We start from the raw sequence: 18,469 nt of genomic DNA on the forward strand, positions 1-18,469 counted from the left end.
AGTTATGCGCTCCAATTTTGTATGCATCTCTCCCCCCTGATGTGGAAAAGAGTAAATATGTGCTTATTGCTGCTTTTCCTCTCAAGAGAACCCGGAGCTTTTGCCGACTGTGATTGCACCGAATGGTTTTGTCTGAATGGACTATTGCACAAATGAGGCTATAGTCATTTCTTTGTTTCTTTCGGAGCAATATTCAGAACATTTGTTACATCCAACCTCTGTGAATTGTAGCCACTTTCAAGGTCACCTGAATGAGATTTGGTTTCTTTATGTGTAAAGGTCAGTCTCTCTTTACATAGTGTCGACTAGTGTTTGCTTCCCACTGCTCTCCATTTCACAGCCTTTCAGAACTGAAAAAGAGAGAAAAACATATTTGCTCCATCCTCTGGTTCTGAAGTCTTTTGAATTTCAGCTGATTTCTATACTATAAAAAGGTAGATGTTCTGTGTTTGGTCTGTCTTATTAGAAATCTGTTGCCTATGGGCGACACAAAAAATATTAATAAAGACTGAGATTAAAATGCTAAAGTAGCTTCACAGAGAGTTTGAACACCCAGGCTAAATAAAGCAAACCTCCAGAGGTGAAAGATGTCACAGAAATCTGAGAATATCCAATTTACTGCTACTTATTAGGATAAATACCAATCATTTACATGATATAGATTTACACTGGAGTAACAAGGCAAAGAAATTTCATGATATCAAATTGCCTTGAGCAAATTTAGTCAGAGTTTGCTATTTCGAATCTGCAGACATACAGGATTTAATTATGCTGAATTAGCAGCCTCGAAGAAGATGTGTAAAATTTGAATGTTCAATCAAAATGGAAAGTATCTTCAGCTGGAGAAATTTGGCCTGGGAGATGAATGAATACATTTTATACCAGAGAGAGAGAGAGGGAGAGAGACAGCGGGAGAAATAAAAATACAAATTTCAAACGCTTACAGTCTCATCTAATCTGTTCTATTGAAATTATGTGAAATTATCATATCCTGGCAGGCTAGAAAAAAAGAGCACTTTGGAGGTTCTCAGTGATATCAGTTAAATAAATTTGAACTCTTTAACTTGAGTAAGCCTCCAGTGAGTCTGGCTGATTCCAGTTCACCTCTCAGCATTAGTCTTTGATCTCTGACCTTGGATTTCAAAATATCGGAGCATATGTGAAAATCATGTAATAGGAGACAAAAAGGAAAACGGTGGGCTGAGTTGGCTACTCGAGGTAACCGAGTAATTATTTAGTGTACTGTGATTTGTGGAGTGATTGTGCATTCTGACTTTGGGTTAGAGGTGGGCGGATTGTAGGATTGATACCAAAGCACTGATATCGCATCAGTACGAGTGCAGCAGGATTGATACTTTGTTTCTATCCTCTGAGTTCAGTAAATAGTTCAATGAAAAATGTGTTAAATAAAGTATTGTTTTGGAAATAAAAATCAGCATCTGAACCTTTTAATCTTTTATTATTCTAATAATTCTTTTTCTTCTTTTTTTTTTTTTACTTTACTGTTGGACGTCATATGTCAGAGGTAATATTTAAAATCGGTACAGGTATTATAATAAAAAGAAAATTTCTCAAAGTGTTGTAGATATCAGATTTTTATTTTATTTTTATTTTTTTAACCAAACTAAGAATTGCTAAAACTCTTTCTTCTATAGTTTCATTTTATTTGTGTTAATTTTCCAACTTTAAAAATTCATCAGTTTTTATTATTATTTAATTTTTTTTTTACATTTAGTTTTCGTTTCATTTTAGTCAACTATAATCACCTTGGTTGGTATTATTAGACATAAACCTTCAGTTGAAGTAGTTGTATTGTACGTATAGGTCATATTTATTATACGCTTGGTCAAAATGATATTAGTGATACTGGCTGATGTGAAAGGCCATTAGTAACCTACACTTGTAGAAAATATGTTGCCTCTATGGATGTTTATCAAAAAAGCTGTTTATCAGCAGCTCCATTTCATATCAGCGAGTAGCCTTTCCTCTTTGTTCCCTGGTGTTCACAGATGCCTGTCACGTCACCATGAAAAGACAAGAGAAAGGGAGAGCATGACACAGATGCATCCCCCCTGACTGACAGACAAGCAGGCTGAGAGGTGTAGCTGATCCCTGAGAAGCACTGCGGGCTTAATATCCCCTCTATATCCTCTCCTTGCGCCGTCTGGTGCCACGAGGCTCAGGTCTGACGTCAGTGTTATTTCTGTCCATCTCTTGGTCAGGGAGGGTTCATCATTTCAAATGCATTATTCACACCGGCAGCATAAACCTAGACAGATCTTATCTCAGTAGGGCAAAGCAACCATCACCCCTGGCACACTGGCTGCATAAACAGAAAAGGCTCTGGCTTCACTGTTTTTCACAAATACTCACAGAAGGACTTCTCAAGAAAAAGGAGGGACTTCTGGGAAACCCATGGTCTTTTTAGTTCTGATGTCTTAAATGGTCCTACAAACAATGTCAGGTTATTCAGCAGTGACTGATGTTTTGAATGTCAACGGGCATTGTGCTCCACACCTTGTTAGATAAGCTTTCCTTTCCCCAAAGAATCCACAAAAATCTGAGCTACACATCCTCATGCTCAATGAATACAGGATAAAACACATTATTTTCACTCATGCAATCAAATGCAATTACAGTTCAGCGTAATATTGGAAACATGACTCTTAATCTCCTTTTTGTCAATGTGTTTGTTGTTGTTTTTCCTCAGTGCATTGGTGATCGTTAAGTCATTTTATTATCTGTACTTTCTTTCCTTGTTTATAGTTTACATCCTGTTTTTTTATCTGCAGCCATCCTGTTATTGAAAAGTACACAAAAACAATGGCAGCATATTGCTGTGTTGAAGCCCTTCATTTCAGTTGTAAATCCACTATAAGAGCATCATAAAAAAAACTTTTGATTTCTATTCAGTAGGAAGAAAATATGAAAATTTGTTTAAGACTTTTCTCACTGTAACGTCATCACAAATCGGCGAACATTATAAAGATATTGACAAATTAAGTTTGTCAATTAACCCCCCACATGAACTTTCACAGTTACCAAATGATGATAAGCCTTTCCCAGAAAAGAACGATTTTATAGATACTATTTAAATTATGCACAATATGGTTTTACCATAGTTTAACATCAGTTCTGTAGCACAGCAACAAGCTTTAAAAACACTACTTTACTATTTATGCATCAGCCAGTCAAAAAACAATGTTAGCAGTAGTTTCTGCAGTGCTTTCTATCATTACCATCAGCACCATATTACATTTTAATTATTACATGTTTTATTTAATTCTGATTTCTGGCTTTTACAGAGCGATTACACTGTCTTAAACAGAATGGAACTTACTCTCTTTTTCAGCTTAGTTAGTCATTATTCATATCATTCCTCCCCTTTAGCTTAGTGTATATACATGACTGTGGGGTTGAGAAGAAAGGCTCATTACCGATGTACACAGCAGCCATCAGCTGCATCTCTTAACACCATAATTGAAATGTTAATTTTTATGATATTATTACAGGATTATGGCCTGTGTTTAGAATGAAATCCAAGGTCTTGTAGAACAACGAACAAACGTAGACTCCCCCATTAAAGTCCACTAGCAGACTCAGTCCTAGTTGAGTACGTAGTGTGAGTCTGTGTGACCAGACTGTGTGTATTCCTCAGCTAGTGTCAGTTCAGTGTCAGTGTCTCCTGTTTTCCATTAGGCGTCTGTAAAAACTCAGCTCTGATATGCTAATAAAAATATTTGGAACAATTCACTATGCATGCCTTCATGAAGACACTGTGTCTAGGTTAATGTGGGTGTACGTGTGTAGCAGTGACTTTTCATGAATAGCTTTACATAAATGAGATTCACGTAACCTCGTTTAGCCATTTTCCCCATTTTTGTTTTATTTTATTTTATTTTCCCCAGAGCAACTTTGCTCCTCTGTGCTTTTGTTTCCCTTCCCATCTGTATGGCATATGGCCTGAAAGGCAGATGTGATGCTTTTTGTACTTTAAACCTGTTAGGTAACTTGGCGTTTTTGTCATTCAGATCACTATCTTGATTGCTTTCTGTTGCTTTGATGACCTGAGGGTGGCTAGCTAGTGAACATGGTGACCAGCTTTGTCTGTTTTTTTGCCAAACAAAAATACAATCAATCCCTGCACCACAAGCTCCAAACACACCAGTGCTCTGGCTTTTACACACACACACACACACACACACACACACACACACACACACACACACACACACACACACACACCTTTAGTGATTGCTTAGACTAATTAACAGTTTAGCTGTTGGTATAATTGTCAGGAGAGCAGAGAGACGCGCTGGGTTTGCTGGATCCTCATTTTTTTCTATAATTGGGACTGGCTGGTGAGGTCAAAGCATTTTTCTTTTATATTTTATCATCAGATAAACCGAGCCTCCGACAGCATTAAGCCTTAAGCAAAACATGGATCAAAGCAAAATATTATCTTCATTATCTTCACCTTATGTATTTTAATGCTTCATAATTTATTTTTATTAAGTCTGAAGGCATCCTTTGCTTTGAAAGTTTCTTTTCCCCCCTTGTAGGTTTTCAAAAATTACATACTGCGTTTAATTCCAATATTCTCCTGAATTATAAACGTAGTGTAGATTTACTGGCTTTTATTGTTTAAAGTATGTTGTTTCTCTTCACTTGGATGAGTGGGCCGTGCCATAATGGAGACTACTACAATCACTGGACTTTCTGCATATAAACACTGCCATAGCAAAACAAAGTGAAGGTAAAAAAAAATCCACCAATTAGCTTTTGATGTTGTTATCCTGTTAACACAAGCAATTTCAGGTACTGTGCAAACTTTTATCAAAGCACACAGTGGATACTTATGTTTCCACATAATTCCAAAGTCATATTTCATAGTCGTGATGTCGTCCATATCGTCTGACAATGTAGAAAAAAGCTGTAATTTAATGAAACATTAATAAGAATACATTATATAAGTCAAATCTAAAATATTTGGTATGACCACATTTATTCTTTCACACAGCTTGAACTCTCTTAGTCAAGCTAGCTTGGAATTTCTTTAAGCAGGCTTCAGGAATAGTTCTCCAGGCTTCTAGAAAGACATTCAAAGCTCTTCTTTGGATGTTTTCTGCCTTTTGTTCCATGCTCTGTCTCATATGGCTTCACTAATGTGAAGCTCAGCCTATGGGGAGCCAGTTCATGACTGGTATTGTTCCATTGTGTGTTTTTCTATCCAGGTATGCTTTAACTGCACTGGCAGGGTATTTGGGATCATTGTCATGCTGAAGAATGAAGCCATTGCCAGTCCAGCAATTTCCAGATGGTATTGCACAGTGGATTAAGATCTGAAATGCAGTCCACTGTGTTTTGCAGAATGCTATAGACTGTTGGTACCTCTGTCCTGCAGTCCAGGTCTTTTGTAATTTGCCTTTTATTCCTGTTTCTCTTCCTTAGGAATGACTTCTCGCTGGCCACCCTTTGACTGAGAATATTTCTAATGAACCTCAGCAAATAGATGGATCGGCTGAAGAGTCACATGCGTCTTGCGTCAGGTCTTATTAAGGACATGGCTTTTTGATACTGTGTATCAGCTGTAGATGGTGTTTTTAGGCATGCCGCTTCTTCTTTTTTCTAAACTTGTCCTATTTCCTCAAATTTTTAAGGAAATGCTGCAAACCACGATAATAAGCAAGCTATGCTGTTAGTTTTTAGCCCATAGCTCTGTATGAATCACATTACCAAAGACACCATTTTCTGCCTGTCCAACTGTTTCATTTTTGTGTTTGTTTGTTTGTTTGCATGGATTTAATTCCTTTTAGTTTTATTTATTTTAAGATTTGCTTTTGGTGTTTATTAGATAGGAGAGTACAGGAAAGTAAGGAGAGAACAACATGCAGGAGATTCCAGACTCAAACCCAGATCCCTGCAGAAGTCTTTTATGGATGGATTGCTCCTCAGCCAGGTGAGCTATACTGCATAGAGGTACAGTTTAAACTAATTCCTTGTTGTGTATGTCAGCATGCTGTCAGTGTCAAATGACTTAACAAAAAAACAAACAAGCAAATCTGGGGGAAAGGAGCCAATGTCCAAAGAAACACTCAAATGAGTGAGGGGCGTCTCTCTGCTGTTAGACTTTCACTTGCTCAGTTGTGACCCATGTCTGGATGTTTCAGTTGGATGTGTAGCCATTTTTTTCTCTACCTAGAATGACACAAAGAGCTAATATAAGGACTTGTAATAATAAATAACAAAATAATAATTATTTCTTAAACTCTTGAATGATGGCATATTTTCGAATACCGCACATTGTAGTGAAACTGAAAATAAATGTGGCCTGTGTGATTGTTTTGACCACCGTGTACAGCTTGTTTCCATTATCCACATGGAAAACTGATTCCCACTTCCACATCCAGCAGAGAAATGTTGGAATTCGTTTACTATCCAGCACTATTCAATATTCATACTTCCTGGCATTGGATAGTCTGGCTAGTCTGATGTGTGTTTTTAGAGTTTTGTGTTTTTTCCTTGATGCTTCTGCTTCTTAGTGCACAGAGATTAAACCAAATACAGCTGCAGGCCCTAAAATAAAGAGCTACAAATGCATAACATTGGATTGCAGTGATAGACAACTTGAACATTTAAAATACCATAGTTATTTAATCTCTTGGTATTGTAAAAATGCAGATTGCTGGATCTGTAAGTTTTCTATTTACATGTATATTCTTATGTTTGGTATCACAGTCCATTCAAGCTCTTATCTGACCCATTTTTCACAGTCACAGGGTTATTTTCTTCTGATTGTGATGTCTGTGTCTTGTTTCCAGCTTGCACACAATGCAGACTGCAAAACCCAAAGCTCTCAGACTGTTTTTCACATATATGCATTTATACAAATAACAGTTCTTGATGACCCAACAAAAACATGCGGCTATGGTAGCTAGACCAAAGATGCTGTGAGTATTCTGTGCTCTGCTGTACGACACACTCACTGTATCCAGCCTATTTTTGTGTGTTTCGTCTCTCAGCAGGCCTCATTCAAATTGGATGTAATGTAATGTAAATAAGCCAGGATGCAGCTACCGTGTAAGCGGTTAAGACCAGGAAGCCTGGCAGGCACTGACTGGAAGGGGAGCCTGGACAAAGGAACATAAAGGCCCAAACACAAAGACAAATCAGGCATAAAAGGGAGAGCCACAACAGCTGACTTTATTTACACAGTAATTGGATGTTTTTGTCTCCATCAAATGCGACCTGCTAAAGAATGCATTAGGAAAAAAAGAAAACTAAAGATGTCTTTGGATTGTCCCCTCCCTTTCCCTTTTTATTTTAAATGACTTCATTAATTAACCTCAGTTTGCAGACAAGAGGTTCATCTAAACATACAGAGCCAATTTGATGCCTCCTGCCTCGCACTGCTGGAACGTCTCTGGAAAGTTTGGGGGTTCCCCTTTGAATACGGATTCAGGGAATCTCAGTTAATTTTTAAGGCAACGTTATATTCCTGCTTTGAGCTGTTAGACATTATTTGACATGTCGTCTGGTGGTTAGCGTTTATTTTGAAGTAATTGCTTCTGAAAGCAGGGTGGAAGGGATTTCATTAGTTCCCTTGCCCCTGTCTCACAGCAAACACTTTACCTGGACTCATTAAGCATCAGACATGACACTTCACAGAGACTACTCTGCCAGCATTCAGGCTGTTACTATGCCAAGGTCTGCCCTCTTGGAATAACCTGCCAAAGCTGCGTTTCCTTTGTGCCTGATATGTTTTCTTCCCCTTTTGGTGGCGCACGTTTGTCTTTCAACTGAGGATTTAGATAAGGCAACGGTAACGCAGGGTTAACTATTGAATTTAATGATTTCAATGGCTGAAAAATGCTAAGCCATCACAGTTATTTGATAAAGATCTGAAGGGTTCGAACATTGTAAAACCTGTTTTCCTTCTCTGTTTTACCCTCAGGGATCCTGCACCTTAAAATAGATGCACTTGTGGGCTTGATTCAAGCAGTCTGCAATCAGTCAATATTTATGAATAGGAACGACCATGTGATTATGGTAAAAAACACAAATAGCTGTGGGGCTACTCGCTTTATCCTAAATTAAAAATATGAACTCTCATGATGTTCCATATCAGCATGGACATAAAGATTTTATTAAATTAACTCAAGTGCTTGGGTGAACATATATTTTCTCATATTTTGAGCGACTCTGACATATTTGGACTTCAGTGATTATTTGGCTGTCTTGTATGGGAGAAACTTTGACATGCATAGTCTGAATTGCAAATGAAATACATTTCTGTTTGAGTTTGACCCATTTTTTAAAATCTTGTGCGTTTTATCAAACACAAAAACCCGCAACAGAAGAACTGAATGATATAACAGCAGGCTATGATTCACTATATGATGGAAACCCTCCTGCAGGTTGCCCTTCAGGCTGCACCCTGATGGAGTATGTAAAGATTTTAAGTGTTTTAAAAGGGTCTGTGGGTAGAAAATTGCACATTGTCAAGGAACTCAGAGAAAGGGGAAGTAGTAAACACTGCTACATACATGATGAGTGTTTAACAAGTAAGTCAGACCTTAATGAGAATAACAAAAGACCATATACTTGCCTGTACGTAAGACTATATGTCTATATGCACCATCATCTCTGCGGTATTTCTTTTATGCTGCATTCAGCCACATACCAAACTTTGACGCTGTGTGGCTTTAGGCAGTCTGAGTGGTAGTAGACTAGCAGGAGAGGGGGGAGAAGAGGGAGTCTTCATCATGTCTCATTTCAGCCTCCCAGTGCCCTCTGGCGGTGCTCAGAGCAGGCGGTACCCAACCAACTCCTCATTTCTTCCTGAGCTAGTCTCTCCATTAATAGCTTAGTGCCGCTCCAACTCCATTGTTATTCCTGCCTGGCTGCATCCTGCAGTAAGGATGATGCATGTTTATCAGACCAGAAATATTGTGCAAATCTGCCTCGTGAGAATGAATGCTGAAAAGAACGCGTCCTCTGACTCTAGATGTCATCCTCTTGTGTGCTATAACTTTGCCTTGAACAATCTCTTTGACCTTTTCTCTGCAGCTCTCTAAAAGCTTCGGTCATTTAGGCCAAAGATAAATAGTGTGCTTTTACTTGTTACACTCTTAGGCCAGACCAGATTTTTCTAGATCTTGTGGAGTTGGAGCCTTTGAAAGAAACTGTGGGTATGGATTCATTTGATAGTTTAAAAGCTGACTTGCAAAATCCAGCACACAGATCTATCAGTCCTCTGCACATCCTGTAGTTTGTGACATGATGCTTTATGCTGAAATTGATTACTGGCATGTCATGCACGCGTACGCTCACACGCAAAAACACTTTGAACTTGTAGAGTCAGCTTTGTTTAAAACCTCAAAGGAATTGGATAAGTAATTGTCATTGAATCTGCATAATAAGGACACTATGTCATCTGAATTCAGATGGCCAGCTCGCCCTAATGATCTGTTACTTTTTCTGTTACTCATGAGCCAATCAACACATTAGTATCACATTTCTATTTTCACTGTCTGTCATTAAAAACACATTTTCCTCTCACCTCAATGTGAATGGAGCTGTTTCTCTTAAATAAATCAAATAATTGGAATTGCATTGTTTTATCAAGATTTTTTTTTTTTTTTTTACAAAATTCGGCCCAATACAATGTGTAACTAAATTCTGATGTCTTGCCTGTTTTGTGTTTTATATTCATAAATTAGAATTTATTATTATACGCCTCTCAAAAGCTATTTATTTTTTCCTGCAGACAGGAATAGATGAGTCGTGTGTTTGAAATCTAGAGAAACAATAAAAAACTCTTGTTGAATGGATATTGAAAGATTTCAGTCACAACTTGAAGCCGTTAAGGAGGTTTATTTTGAGGAAAACTGTAATTTTGATTGATGGTTTTATTAGAGGGATTTTTTTCTGCTTAAGCTCTGATGTGAAGAAGACTGTATTGTCAGCTGTGACAGATGATGTGGATAGCGTTGTATAAGAGCGCTCTCTACAGGCATTGTGAGAAATTGCAACATACAGCCTTTCTATTTCCTGATGCCGAGGCTTTGCTGAGTGTCACCAAATTGCGGAAATAACGAAATAGCTAATCGTGAAATAAAGCATGGGTAACAGAAGTACTTATACAATATTTAAATGCAATATCATGTTATGACACCAGTTATCTTATATCTATTCAAATTAGCATAAAAAATTAAAAAAAGAAAAACAGAAAGATGCGTTGACTGTTCAGAGACAAGACATCCAATTGGTTCCAGTTCTTTCTACAATGCAACAAAATTGTAAATAGTGATGGCTCAATTTGACTTTTGGCATGTTGACATGTAAGTTTAGTAAGAAAAAAAAACCCCCATCCAGGAACAATAAACACAACATCTCCCTTATAGTTATAAAAAAAATGCTATTATGGAGTGTTGTGAATGGCTACATGGCTAAATGCAGTCTCCCATCATGCCTCTGTGTCACTGTGTTTCATATTTAGTTTAAGGACATCGTGTTTGCTGTGCTTGTTTTGGTTCTTTAGCTTTCATTGTTTGTTCCTGTTAATGCGGCAGCGTTGTTTTAACTTACAGCTGTAGTTGTGCTGAAAACGATGTTACACCATGCCTGAAATTATGTGCAAGGTTACTGACCTGTGCTTTCCATTGGAAGCAGATTGGATTTGAAAGAATGCTTTCAAAGAAAGTACAAAAAAAAGTTACAAAAAAGTATTCAGTGACTTCTTGATGCATTCTCAATCATCCAGGAAAGCAAATCTCCAAAAATTGTGTTCATAATTAGGAATAAGGAACTGACCTCCCAGCCCATTGTTCCCTCAGTGGGCTGGTTTCAGTCATTATGCAAATGTCCTGTTTATAAGATTTGGGGAAACCTGCAGTCAGCTGAGACTGAAGACGTCACTTGGATGAGTGACGAAACATTTCTCCCACAAAACGCTACGTCCAGATGAACAGAAGCAACTTTTGGAGATTCAGTGACTTGTTACCGTCGGATTCTTCAGTTACTACAACATTACAAATGTTTTGACATGATATAAATTTATTCTGCAGTCTCTCTATAGGAGCAGTAGAACTTTGTGAAAAGCAATATATCTTGTGATCACAAAAAAATCCAGTGTTGTAGAGACATTAATTTCTATTGGCTAGCGTAGCATAACATGAGTTACATCAGGGTTAAAAGCTGCATTACAAATTCAGACAAATGCAGTGAAAACAAAAACTGAACCCTGGACTTCTACAAATAAATCCAATAGTACCTTTGCCTCACTGCCACATTTCTACACAAGTGGGAGTGGTTTCTGTCTCATTTATGGATGTGGTGAGGCAATGCATGTAGTTAGTATTTTACCCGTGGTTTAACATTTGTGCACACAAAACAGTGGTGGATACATTAGGAACTCCTCTTAAGGTGAGTTCTCAAGGCTTAAACAAAGCTTCAAAAATTAACAAGTCTTGGGAGAAACCGTACGGCTAATCTGTTAGAGACAAAGCAGCCTGACAATATGTATGATCACTGTCATATGTTTGTTTCCCTTGCAGAAGGAGTTACTACACAGCTTTGGTGTTTAAAATACCGTAAGTGAAAGCCATGACAAAGATATTCGACAATAATTTTAGTATAATTAATTATTTTGTGCTGTTTTAATCTCCAGGAGCCTTTTTTGTCCTGTTCATGGTAGAAAAGTGAGAGAAGATTTTCCAACATGCAGGCTGCAGGTGACTTTCTAAATGTATTCAACACTGAGGCCAGCAAGATATCTGTGACACTCTTCCTCATTTTTCTTGGTCTCCTCTACTGGTGAGTAAATAAATGTTAGGTGGCTTATTTGTGATGTTCATTGTTCAGTAGAAATGAGGTCACTTATATATTTGCGTGTCATAAGGCAAACAGTTTATGGCAAACAGTGTCATAAAGCACATACATTGACATTTTATAGAGCAGGCAGTGCAAACGAATGCAACAATAACTCTAGACAGAATCCAGGTAAAGGTGAGCTCTGTTCTTTACTGCATTTGACACAAATTCTTTTCATTCAACCTACAAACAACACATTTCAACATTTTTGCCTGTAGGTATTCAGTCCGTCCCTTCTCAGTCCTCTCACGATGTGGCATCAAACATCCAAAGCCAGTGCCTTTCTTTGGCAACTTATTTATGTTTCAGCAGGTAAGATACAGTGTAACAAAGGAAGACCAGAGTTACCTTCAATGTCTGCTTGATTTTGCATCAAACAGGGATGGTTCCCTTGTTCCTACTTTTTGTCATTGTTAAAAGATTGTCAGCTGACTGTTACATCGACTGTATTTTTTTAATTATTCTTTTCAGGGTTTTTTCAAACCTCTGAATGATCTTATCAAAACATATGGTAAAGTATGTGGGTAAGTAAAAACACATCCTACAACAACAACTACTGAAATTGTGAATATTTTTCTTCTATAAACGATCTACAGTTTTTTGAGTTTATTGATTAATCTACAGAGTGAAATGAGATGACACTTTACACTTGGTTGGTCACTAAAGTATACGCTGCATATTTCAGATATTATTTGGGCCGGACACCAGTGGTAGTGGTAGCAGACCCTGATATGCTCAGACAAGTGCTGGTGAAGGACTTCAGCAGCTTCCCTAATAGAAGGGTGAGAACATTATATAGAGCATGTAGATGCATGATGCGAGTTTATTTCTGATTCTCACACAAATAACTGAGCAGTTATTACACATTTTGTGCCTGTGCTCTCTTATTTCTCTGGGCAGAGATTTGTGTTTGCCAAAAAGCCTATATCCGATTGCTTGCTCCAGTTAAAGAATGAACGCTGGAAACGAGTGCGGAGCGTCCTGACCCCGTCTTTCAGTGCTGCCAAGATGAAAGAAGTGAGAAAATAAAGATTCCTCATATAACCAAGACAGATAAGATAAGATATGAACTAGAAGATCAGCAAGATTCCTTTAATTAAGCTGAGGACTTTTACCTATAAGAGAATGATTTGAATCTTGTGTGTATCCAAAACTCAGTGCCATTTTTTTCTCTCCTGTTTTAAGTCAGTTTACAAATTTCATAATTTATGTGTTTGTTATTTATTTTCACATCTCCCCCATCTTTAGCTTACACAATGTTTGAAATGAGGAAGTAAAAAACTCAAAGTTTCTGGTAAAAGAGCTAAACATCCAGTTCTTGCTGGTGTTTCTTTGTAACTTTTATTAATACATAATTTGTATCATTTAAGTGTAAATTTAAATACATTTAATATTAACTTTGTACCTTCTTTATGTCTTCATTTCAACTGGTCAGCAAGTTAAATATTTTTCTTTGTGACCAGAAGGAACTCATAAACCTTTAAACACCCAGCGTTCACTTTTGCAGTTGGTTACTGCATGTCTGCATCTTTTGCAGTATGTGTAGTTTAAGTGTCTGTGCTGTTGTGTTTATGGAGCTACCTTTCCCCCATTTTCTATGTTTATGGACCTATGATGATTCACTGGAGTATATAGAGCTGGTTTACATCTGTCCTTATCTCTCCACTTGAGTGTAGATGGTTCCGCTCATCAAAACAGCCACTGATGCCCTGATGAAGAATCTGAATGTCCACGCTGAGTCAGGAGAGGCCTTTGACATCCATAGGTAAAGCAAAAATTAAAATAATATTTTTTTGTGTTTTTTTTCTGTCATTGTTCATAGTTTTCTGATAGCATGCCATCTTTCAGATACTTTGGCTACTTTACCATGGATGTTATTGCCAGTGTGGCATTTGCAACTCAGGTGGACTCGCAGAATAACCCAGATGACCCGTTTGTCCAACACGCTCAGATTGCCTTCACCAATAATTTCTTCAGGCCTATTTTGTTACTTTTCTGTGAGTCATTATTATAAAATTAATGAAACTGAGATATGTAAATGGGACAATAATAAAAGAAGATGAGGGCAAAGAAAATAAAAAGGAATGTGGGGAATTCCTTAAAGTTATAGTTAAGCATGATAAATAATTCTATGTATTGAGTATGAAGCATTTTTGTTGATATAGCTGTGTATACAGTTCTCTGCTGATTTGTGTGTTTCTGTCTTTAGTTGCTTTTCCCTCCATCATGGTTCCTCTGTCGAGGTTCATACCCAGCAAAAGACAAGACAAGATGAATAATTTCTTCATTAACAGCATTCACAAAATCATCAAACAGAGAGAGGAGCAGCCTCCTGAGCAGGTGAATCTCAGACTTTCAACATTCCCAAATCTGTGCATTGCTTTGAAAGAGTCCTTTTCCTTTCATTTTTATTTACTTCTTTTACACGTAGAGGCGTAGAGACTTCCTTCAGCTGATATTAGATGCTCGAGCCACTGAAGAGTGTGTGTCATTGGAGCACTTTGACACATCAAACGATGCTCATGAGACTGATGTCAGGAACCAGCAGACCCAGTCTTCAGGCACAGTTCAAGAAAACGGGAGCCAGCAGGAGCAGTCTGTCAGGCGTCCACAGAAAAAGATGATGACTGAGGATGAGATTGTTGGTCAGGCAGTAATCTTCCTCCTGGCAGGCTATGAAACCAGTAGCAACACTCTGGCGTTCACCTGCTACCTCTTGGCCCTCCACCCTGAATGTCAACTCAAAGTACAGAAAGAGGTGGATGACTTCTACACTAGACATGTGAGTGTTTTACAGTTGGTTCTGATCTATTTTGATTCATGCAGTTGTGGACAGTCATTGATTGTCATGCTGTTTGCTTTGTAGGACTCACCTGATTACACAAATGTGCAGGAGCTGAAGTATTTGGACATGGTTATATGTGAAGCATTACGCCTCTACCCTCCTGGATTCAGGTAAAGAAGGATGTCAATTGGATATGAAGGTTGGCCACAGTGGGGCCTGGAGTCGTATGCTGTGACTTTGGAAGATTTTCAGTTTTGGCTTTTTTTTGAAACATTCATCAACTGTTTGTCTCAGCTAGATAGTGTAGTAGTAAAACTACACACTTTTGGAGCAGGAGTTGCAAGTTCGATTTCCACCCATTATTCATTAAGGGTCCTGGCTAGACTCCCCATGCTAAAAACAAACAAACCCCAAAGCCCTCGAATAGCGCAGCTACGTTTGCAGCCTGTCCGAAGCTCCAATGCAAGCATTTCACTACATGTTGTACTATTTATGATTGTGTGTGTGACAAATAAAAGTTGTTTGTTTGTAGCTTTTCATGGGGTATAGCCATAATCCTATCATCGGTAAAAACTCTATCGTTATTATTATTATTATTATTATTATTATTATTATTATTATTATTATTATTATAATTACTGACGCGGTTGCGAGATCAAACATTAGTGCATTTCAATAATACAGATGTTTTCTGACTTTGGGACGTTAAGGCTCAGGTTCTGTTCATATTTGGTTGCAGATGCATTAAAATATGTTCAGTAACTATCAGTACACTTAAACTCATCTTCCTTAAATGGACACAAGTACAGAGAAACAGAGAGGAGGACATGACTGCAACTATAAATGACAGCTAAAGTCAATAGAGTGGTGGGGAAACACTTCATGCTGACAGTTACAGCTCTTATGAATATGCTGAGTCCAATTATAACTGTGTGGAATAAAGAAAACAGTATTTGGATTCTGTAAAACAATCTTTTTTGTCATATTTTGTCCCACTAAGGTTTGCACGAGAAATAGAACATGACTGTGTGGTGAATGGTCAGCAACTTCCTAAAGGAGCAATACTGGATATCCCTGCAGGCTTCCTCCATTATGACCCAGAACACTGGCCCGAGCCTGAGAAGTTCATTCCTGAGAGGTGCTTCAGTTCTGTCTGAAACGAGTAAAAAGACTGACTTGTGTTTACTGAAATAATGACTGGGTGCCGAAAATTCACATTTAAAGATAGCACCAATTGAAGTTAACTTTGAAGTGAGTCACAGCCATTCAAATGTTGACTTATTAACACGAATAACAGCTGTATATTAACAACATACACATGGAATATTTTTCTGTACAGTGGTACAAATACAATTGTTAAGGTGTGGTAAACACTTTTGTGTAGTGACATTATAACACGTGCAACCCACAAATACAACCTCAATTCAAATGTTGGGACACAGTGTAAAATGTAAATTAAAACAATGCGTTTACAAATCTTATAAACATATATTTCATTCACAATAGGACAAGACTGAAAACATTTAAACTGAGACATTTTATTATTTCATGAAACAACATTTGCTCTTGTTGTTTTTGTTGGCAGCTTTGAAGTTGTGACACTGCGATATTCACCAGTTAGTAGTATGCCCTCTTCTTAACAACAGTCTGAGGAGACCAGCTGCTGGACCTTTGGGAGAAGAATGTTGTCTCATTCTTGTCTGATACTGTATAAGACCCTCGATGCTCAACAGTCTTAGGACTTCTTTTTTGCACTTTGCACTTTCATGATGTGCTAAATGTTTTCAGTTGGTAAAAGGTGCAGACTGCAGACAGGCCAGTTCAGCATCTGGATTTGTTGTTTGTAAATCAATGCATTCTGTTTTCTTTACACACTGTAAAAGATTTTTGGAACTGGGACTGAACCATGCATGGGATTTCCTTTATTTTCCAATGCTTTTCATTCTTCTTTAAAAAAAAAACTTGCTGTTGTTTTCCAGGTTTACACCAGAAGCCAAGGCCGCTCGACATCCATTCGTATACCTACCATTTGGAGCTGGCCCTCGTAACTGTGTGGGAATGAGACTCGCCCAGCTTGAAATCAAAATGGCTTTAATGCATCTGTTCCACAACTTCAGCATAAAAGCCTGTTCTGATACTAAGGTAGGATGCAATAAGAGAAAACCCATACATTTTCATTAAAGTAATTCCTACACTGGATAACTCTAAGACTGTTGAATTTATAACTACAAGCATGTAATTCTACAACCACTGTTTACTGTGAATTACACTGAAAAAACTGAAAACATCAATATATTTGTATATTATGCCGTAAGGTAACCACCGGTAAGAAAACCTATCTTTAAATTTAGGTTTTAGTGGAAGCATGACCAAAAACTACTCTCACATGTCCTTTAATTGTTTTTTGCTTTAATGTCATATACAATTTTGGACGGTCAGTATTATCAGCTGCAAATAATGACTATGCTGGAGTTTATTGGACATTTGAAACTGCCATAAGCTGCAAATAGTCATGTAATCCTATGACTACTGGTTAGATACACATTTGTCAGATGCTTCCATTTTTAAGATATTTTTACACAAATATATGGAAGATGTTCTCTTTTTATCTTCAGGTTCCTCTTGAGTTGAAGTCATCCAGCACTCTTGGACCCAAAAATGGTGTTTTTGTGAAAATCACAAGAAGAGAACAAGGAGCTCATCTGTCATCAGCTGATTAAATCATTTACACCATACTGAAACATAACAATCTCTTACTGTATGTCCATCAGTTCAGTGGCACTTGTTTCATTTATGGTCAGGACTTGGTAGATGTTTGAAAAAATGCAACACTGAAATATTTAGACTTAAATATAATAAGGGATTGACTGATAATTAATGCAAATGTTTCTCAGGCACATATAAATTGTAATTTTGTGATTACAACTGTTTGAGAATGAGAGAAATGAAACATGACAATATATCTGATATTATTCTTTATTAAAGCACGTACAAACAAAGTGGATGAAATCACTACTTTTTGCAAATCATAAAATACTAAATCTTTTTTGACAGCAAAGTTGATTTAATCTGGCACATTCTAAATTCTTTCAGGTGGATTGGGACACAGTGTCTACACACATTGGGCGCGAGCACTCTCTACAGACAATGAAAGGAATTGCAACATGCAGCATTTATATCATCCCCAATGATGAGATTTTCAGTGCTGGTTGTAAACAGAATTGTGCAAATAATGAAAAGAACACATTTTGTGAAATTTTGCAGTTTTTATATTCATGTGAAATTTTCTGTATTGAAATAAAAATCTGTCTATCAGTAAAAATAGGTGTAAAAACATCTATCTCGTACCATTTAGACAACCTTCACGACTCTTTAGAGACAAAACATCTGATTCAAATTTTCTCTGCACGACAAAATCAATACTGGTGATGTCTCAACTTTGTATTGCACGAAGAGGAAGAATCGACTGAGAAAGTTTAACTTTGATGAAAAACTGTGGCAGGTTTTCCAAAGTGTTTTGAGGCTCTACTTGTGTAAAAAGGTTGTCAAACAGCCAGGAATGGCAAAGACAAGTTAAGCCTCCCGCTTTATAGCTGCAAAAAAGAAAATAATTTAATGAATATTTTGGCATCTTCAGTTTAGTCTTTTTGTGTCACTTTATGTCACTTTTGATAGACTTTTTGTCTTGTCATCAAATAAAGCTCCTGTGTTGCATATTGTTCTCGCATCTTCTTTCTTCAAGAAGTAATTTTCTTTGGCTAGCGTAACATTACATGAGTTACATCAGGGTTAAAAACTGCAATACAGGTT

General features: G+C 37.4%; 1 protein-coding gene across 2 annotated transcripts; it reads left to right on the forward strand.

Moving 5' to 3' along the window:
- The first annotated feature begins 11,319 nt into the window (after positions 1–11,319).
- Positions 11,320–18,373, forward strand: LOC102295482 (thromboxane-A synthase). Of its 2 annotated transcripts, XM_005930340.3 has the most exons (16): positions 11,320–11,427; positions 11,559–11,594; positions 11,672–11,817; positions 12,093–12,186; positions 12,346–12,398; positions 12,560–12,656; positions 12,775–12,891; positions 13,551–13,639; positions 13,723–13,871; positions 14,084–14,214; positions 14,306–14,656; positions 14,741–14,829; positions 15,660–15,797; positions 16,639–16,801; positions 17,275–17,417; positions 17,753–18,373. In XM_005930340.3, the coding sequence occupies exons 3-15, from the start codon at positions 11,723–11,725 to the stop codon at positions 17,377–17,379; spliced, it is 1,671 nt and encodes a 556-aa protein (XP_005930402.1). In that variant the 5' UTR covers positions 11,320–11,427; positions 11,559–11,594; positions 11,672–11,722; the 3' UTR covers positions 17,380–17,417; positions 17,753–18,373. The 2 variants fall into 2 exon arrangements, with proteins under 2 accessions (XP_005930402.1, XP_005930400.1); XM_005930338.3 differs by lacking the exon at positions 17,753–18,373 and having other exon boundaries at positions 17,275–17,661.
- The last annotated feature ends 96 nt before the right edge of the window (positions 18,374–18,469 follow it).

This window comes from Haplochromis burtoni, unplaced genomic scaffold (assembly GCF_018398535.1).
Source record: "Haplochromis burtoni strain Fernald_Lab_line unplaced genomic scaffold, NCSU_Asbu1 Contig_127, whole genome shotgun sequence".
NCBI lineage: Eukaryota > Metazoa > Chordata > Actinopteri > Cichliformes > Cichlidae > Haplochromis > Haplochromis burtoni.

Bases quoted from the DNA above. Each gene is read 5' to 3' on its own strand.
- LOC102295482 (XM_005930340.3), top strand. From the start codon at position 11,723: ATGCAGGCTGCAGGTGACTTTCTAAATGTATTCAACACTGAGGCCAGC. The intron at 12,657-12,774 runs GTGAGAACATTA...TTCTCTGGGCAG, and splicing joins GCAGCTTCCCTAATAGAAGG to AGATTTGTGTTTGCCAAAAA. The intron at 14,657-14,740 runs GTGAGTGTTTTA...TTTGCTTTGTAG, and splicing joins ATGACTTCTACACTAGACAT to GACTCACCTGATTACACAAA.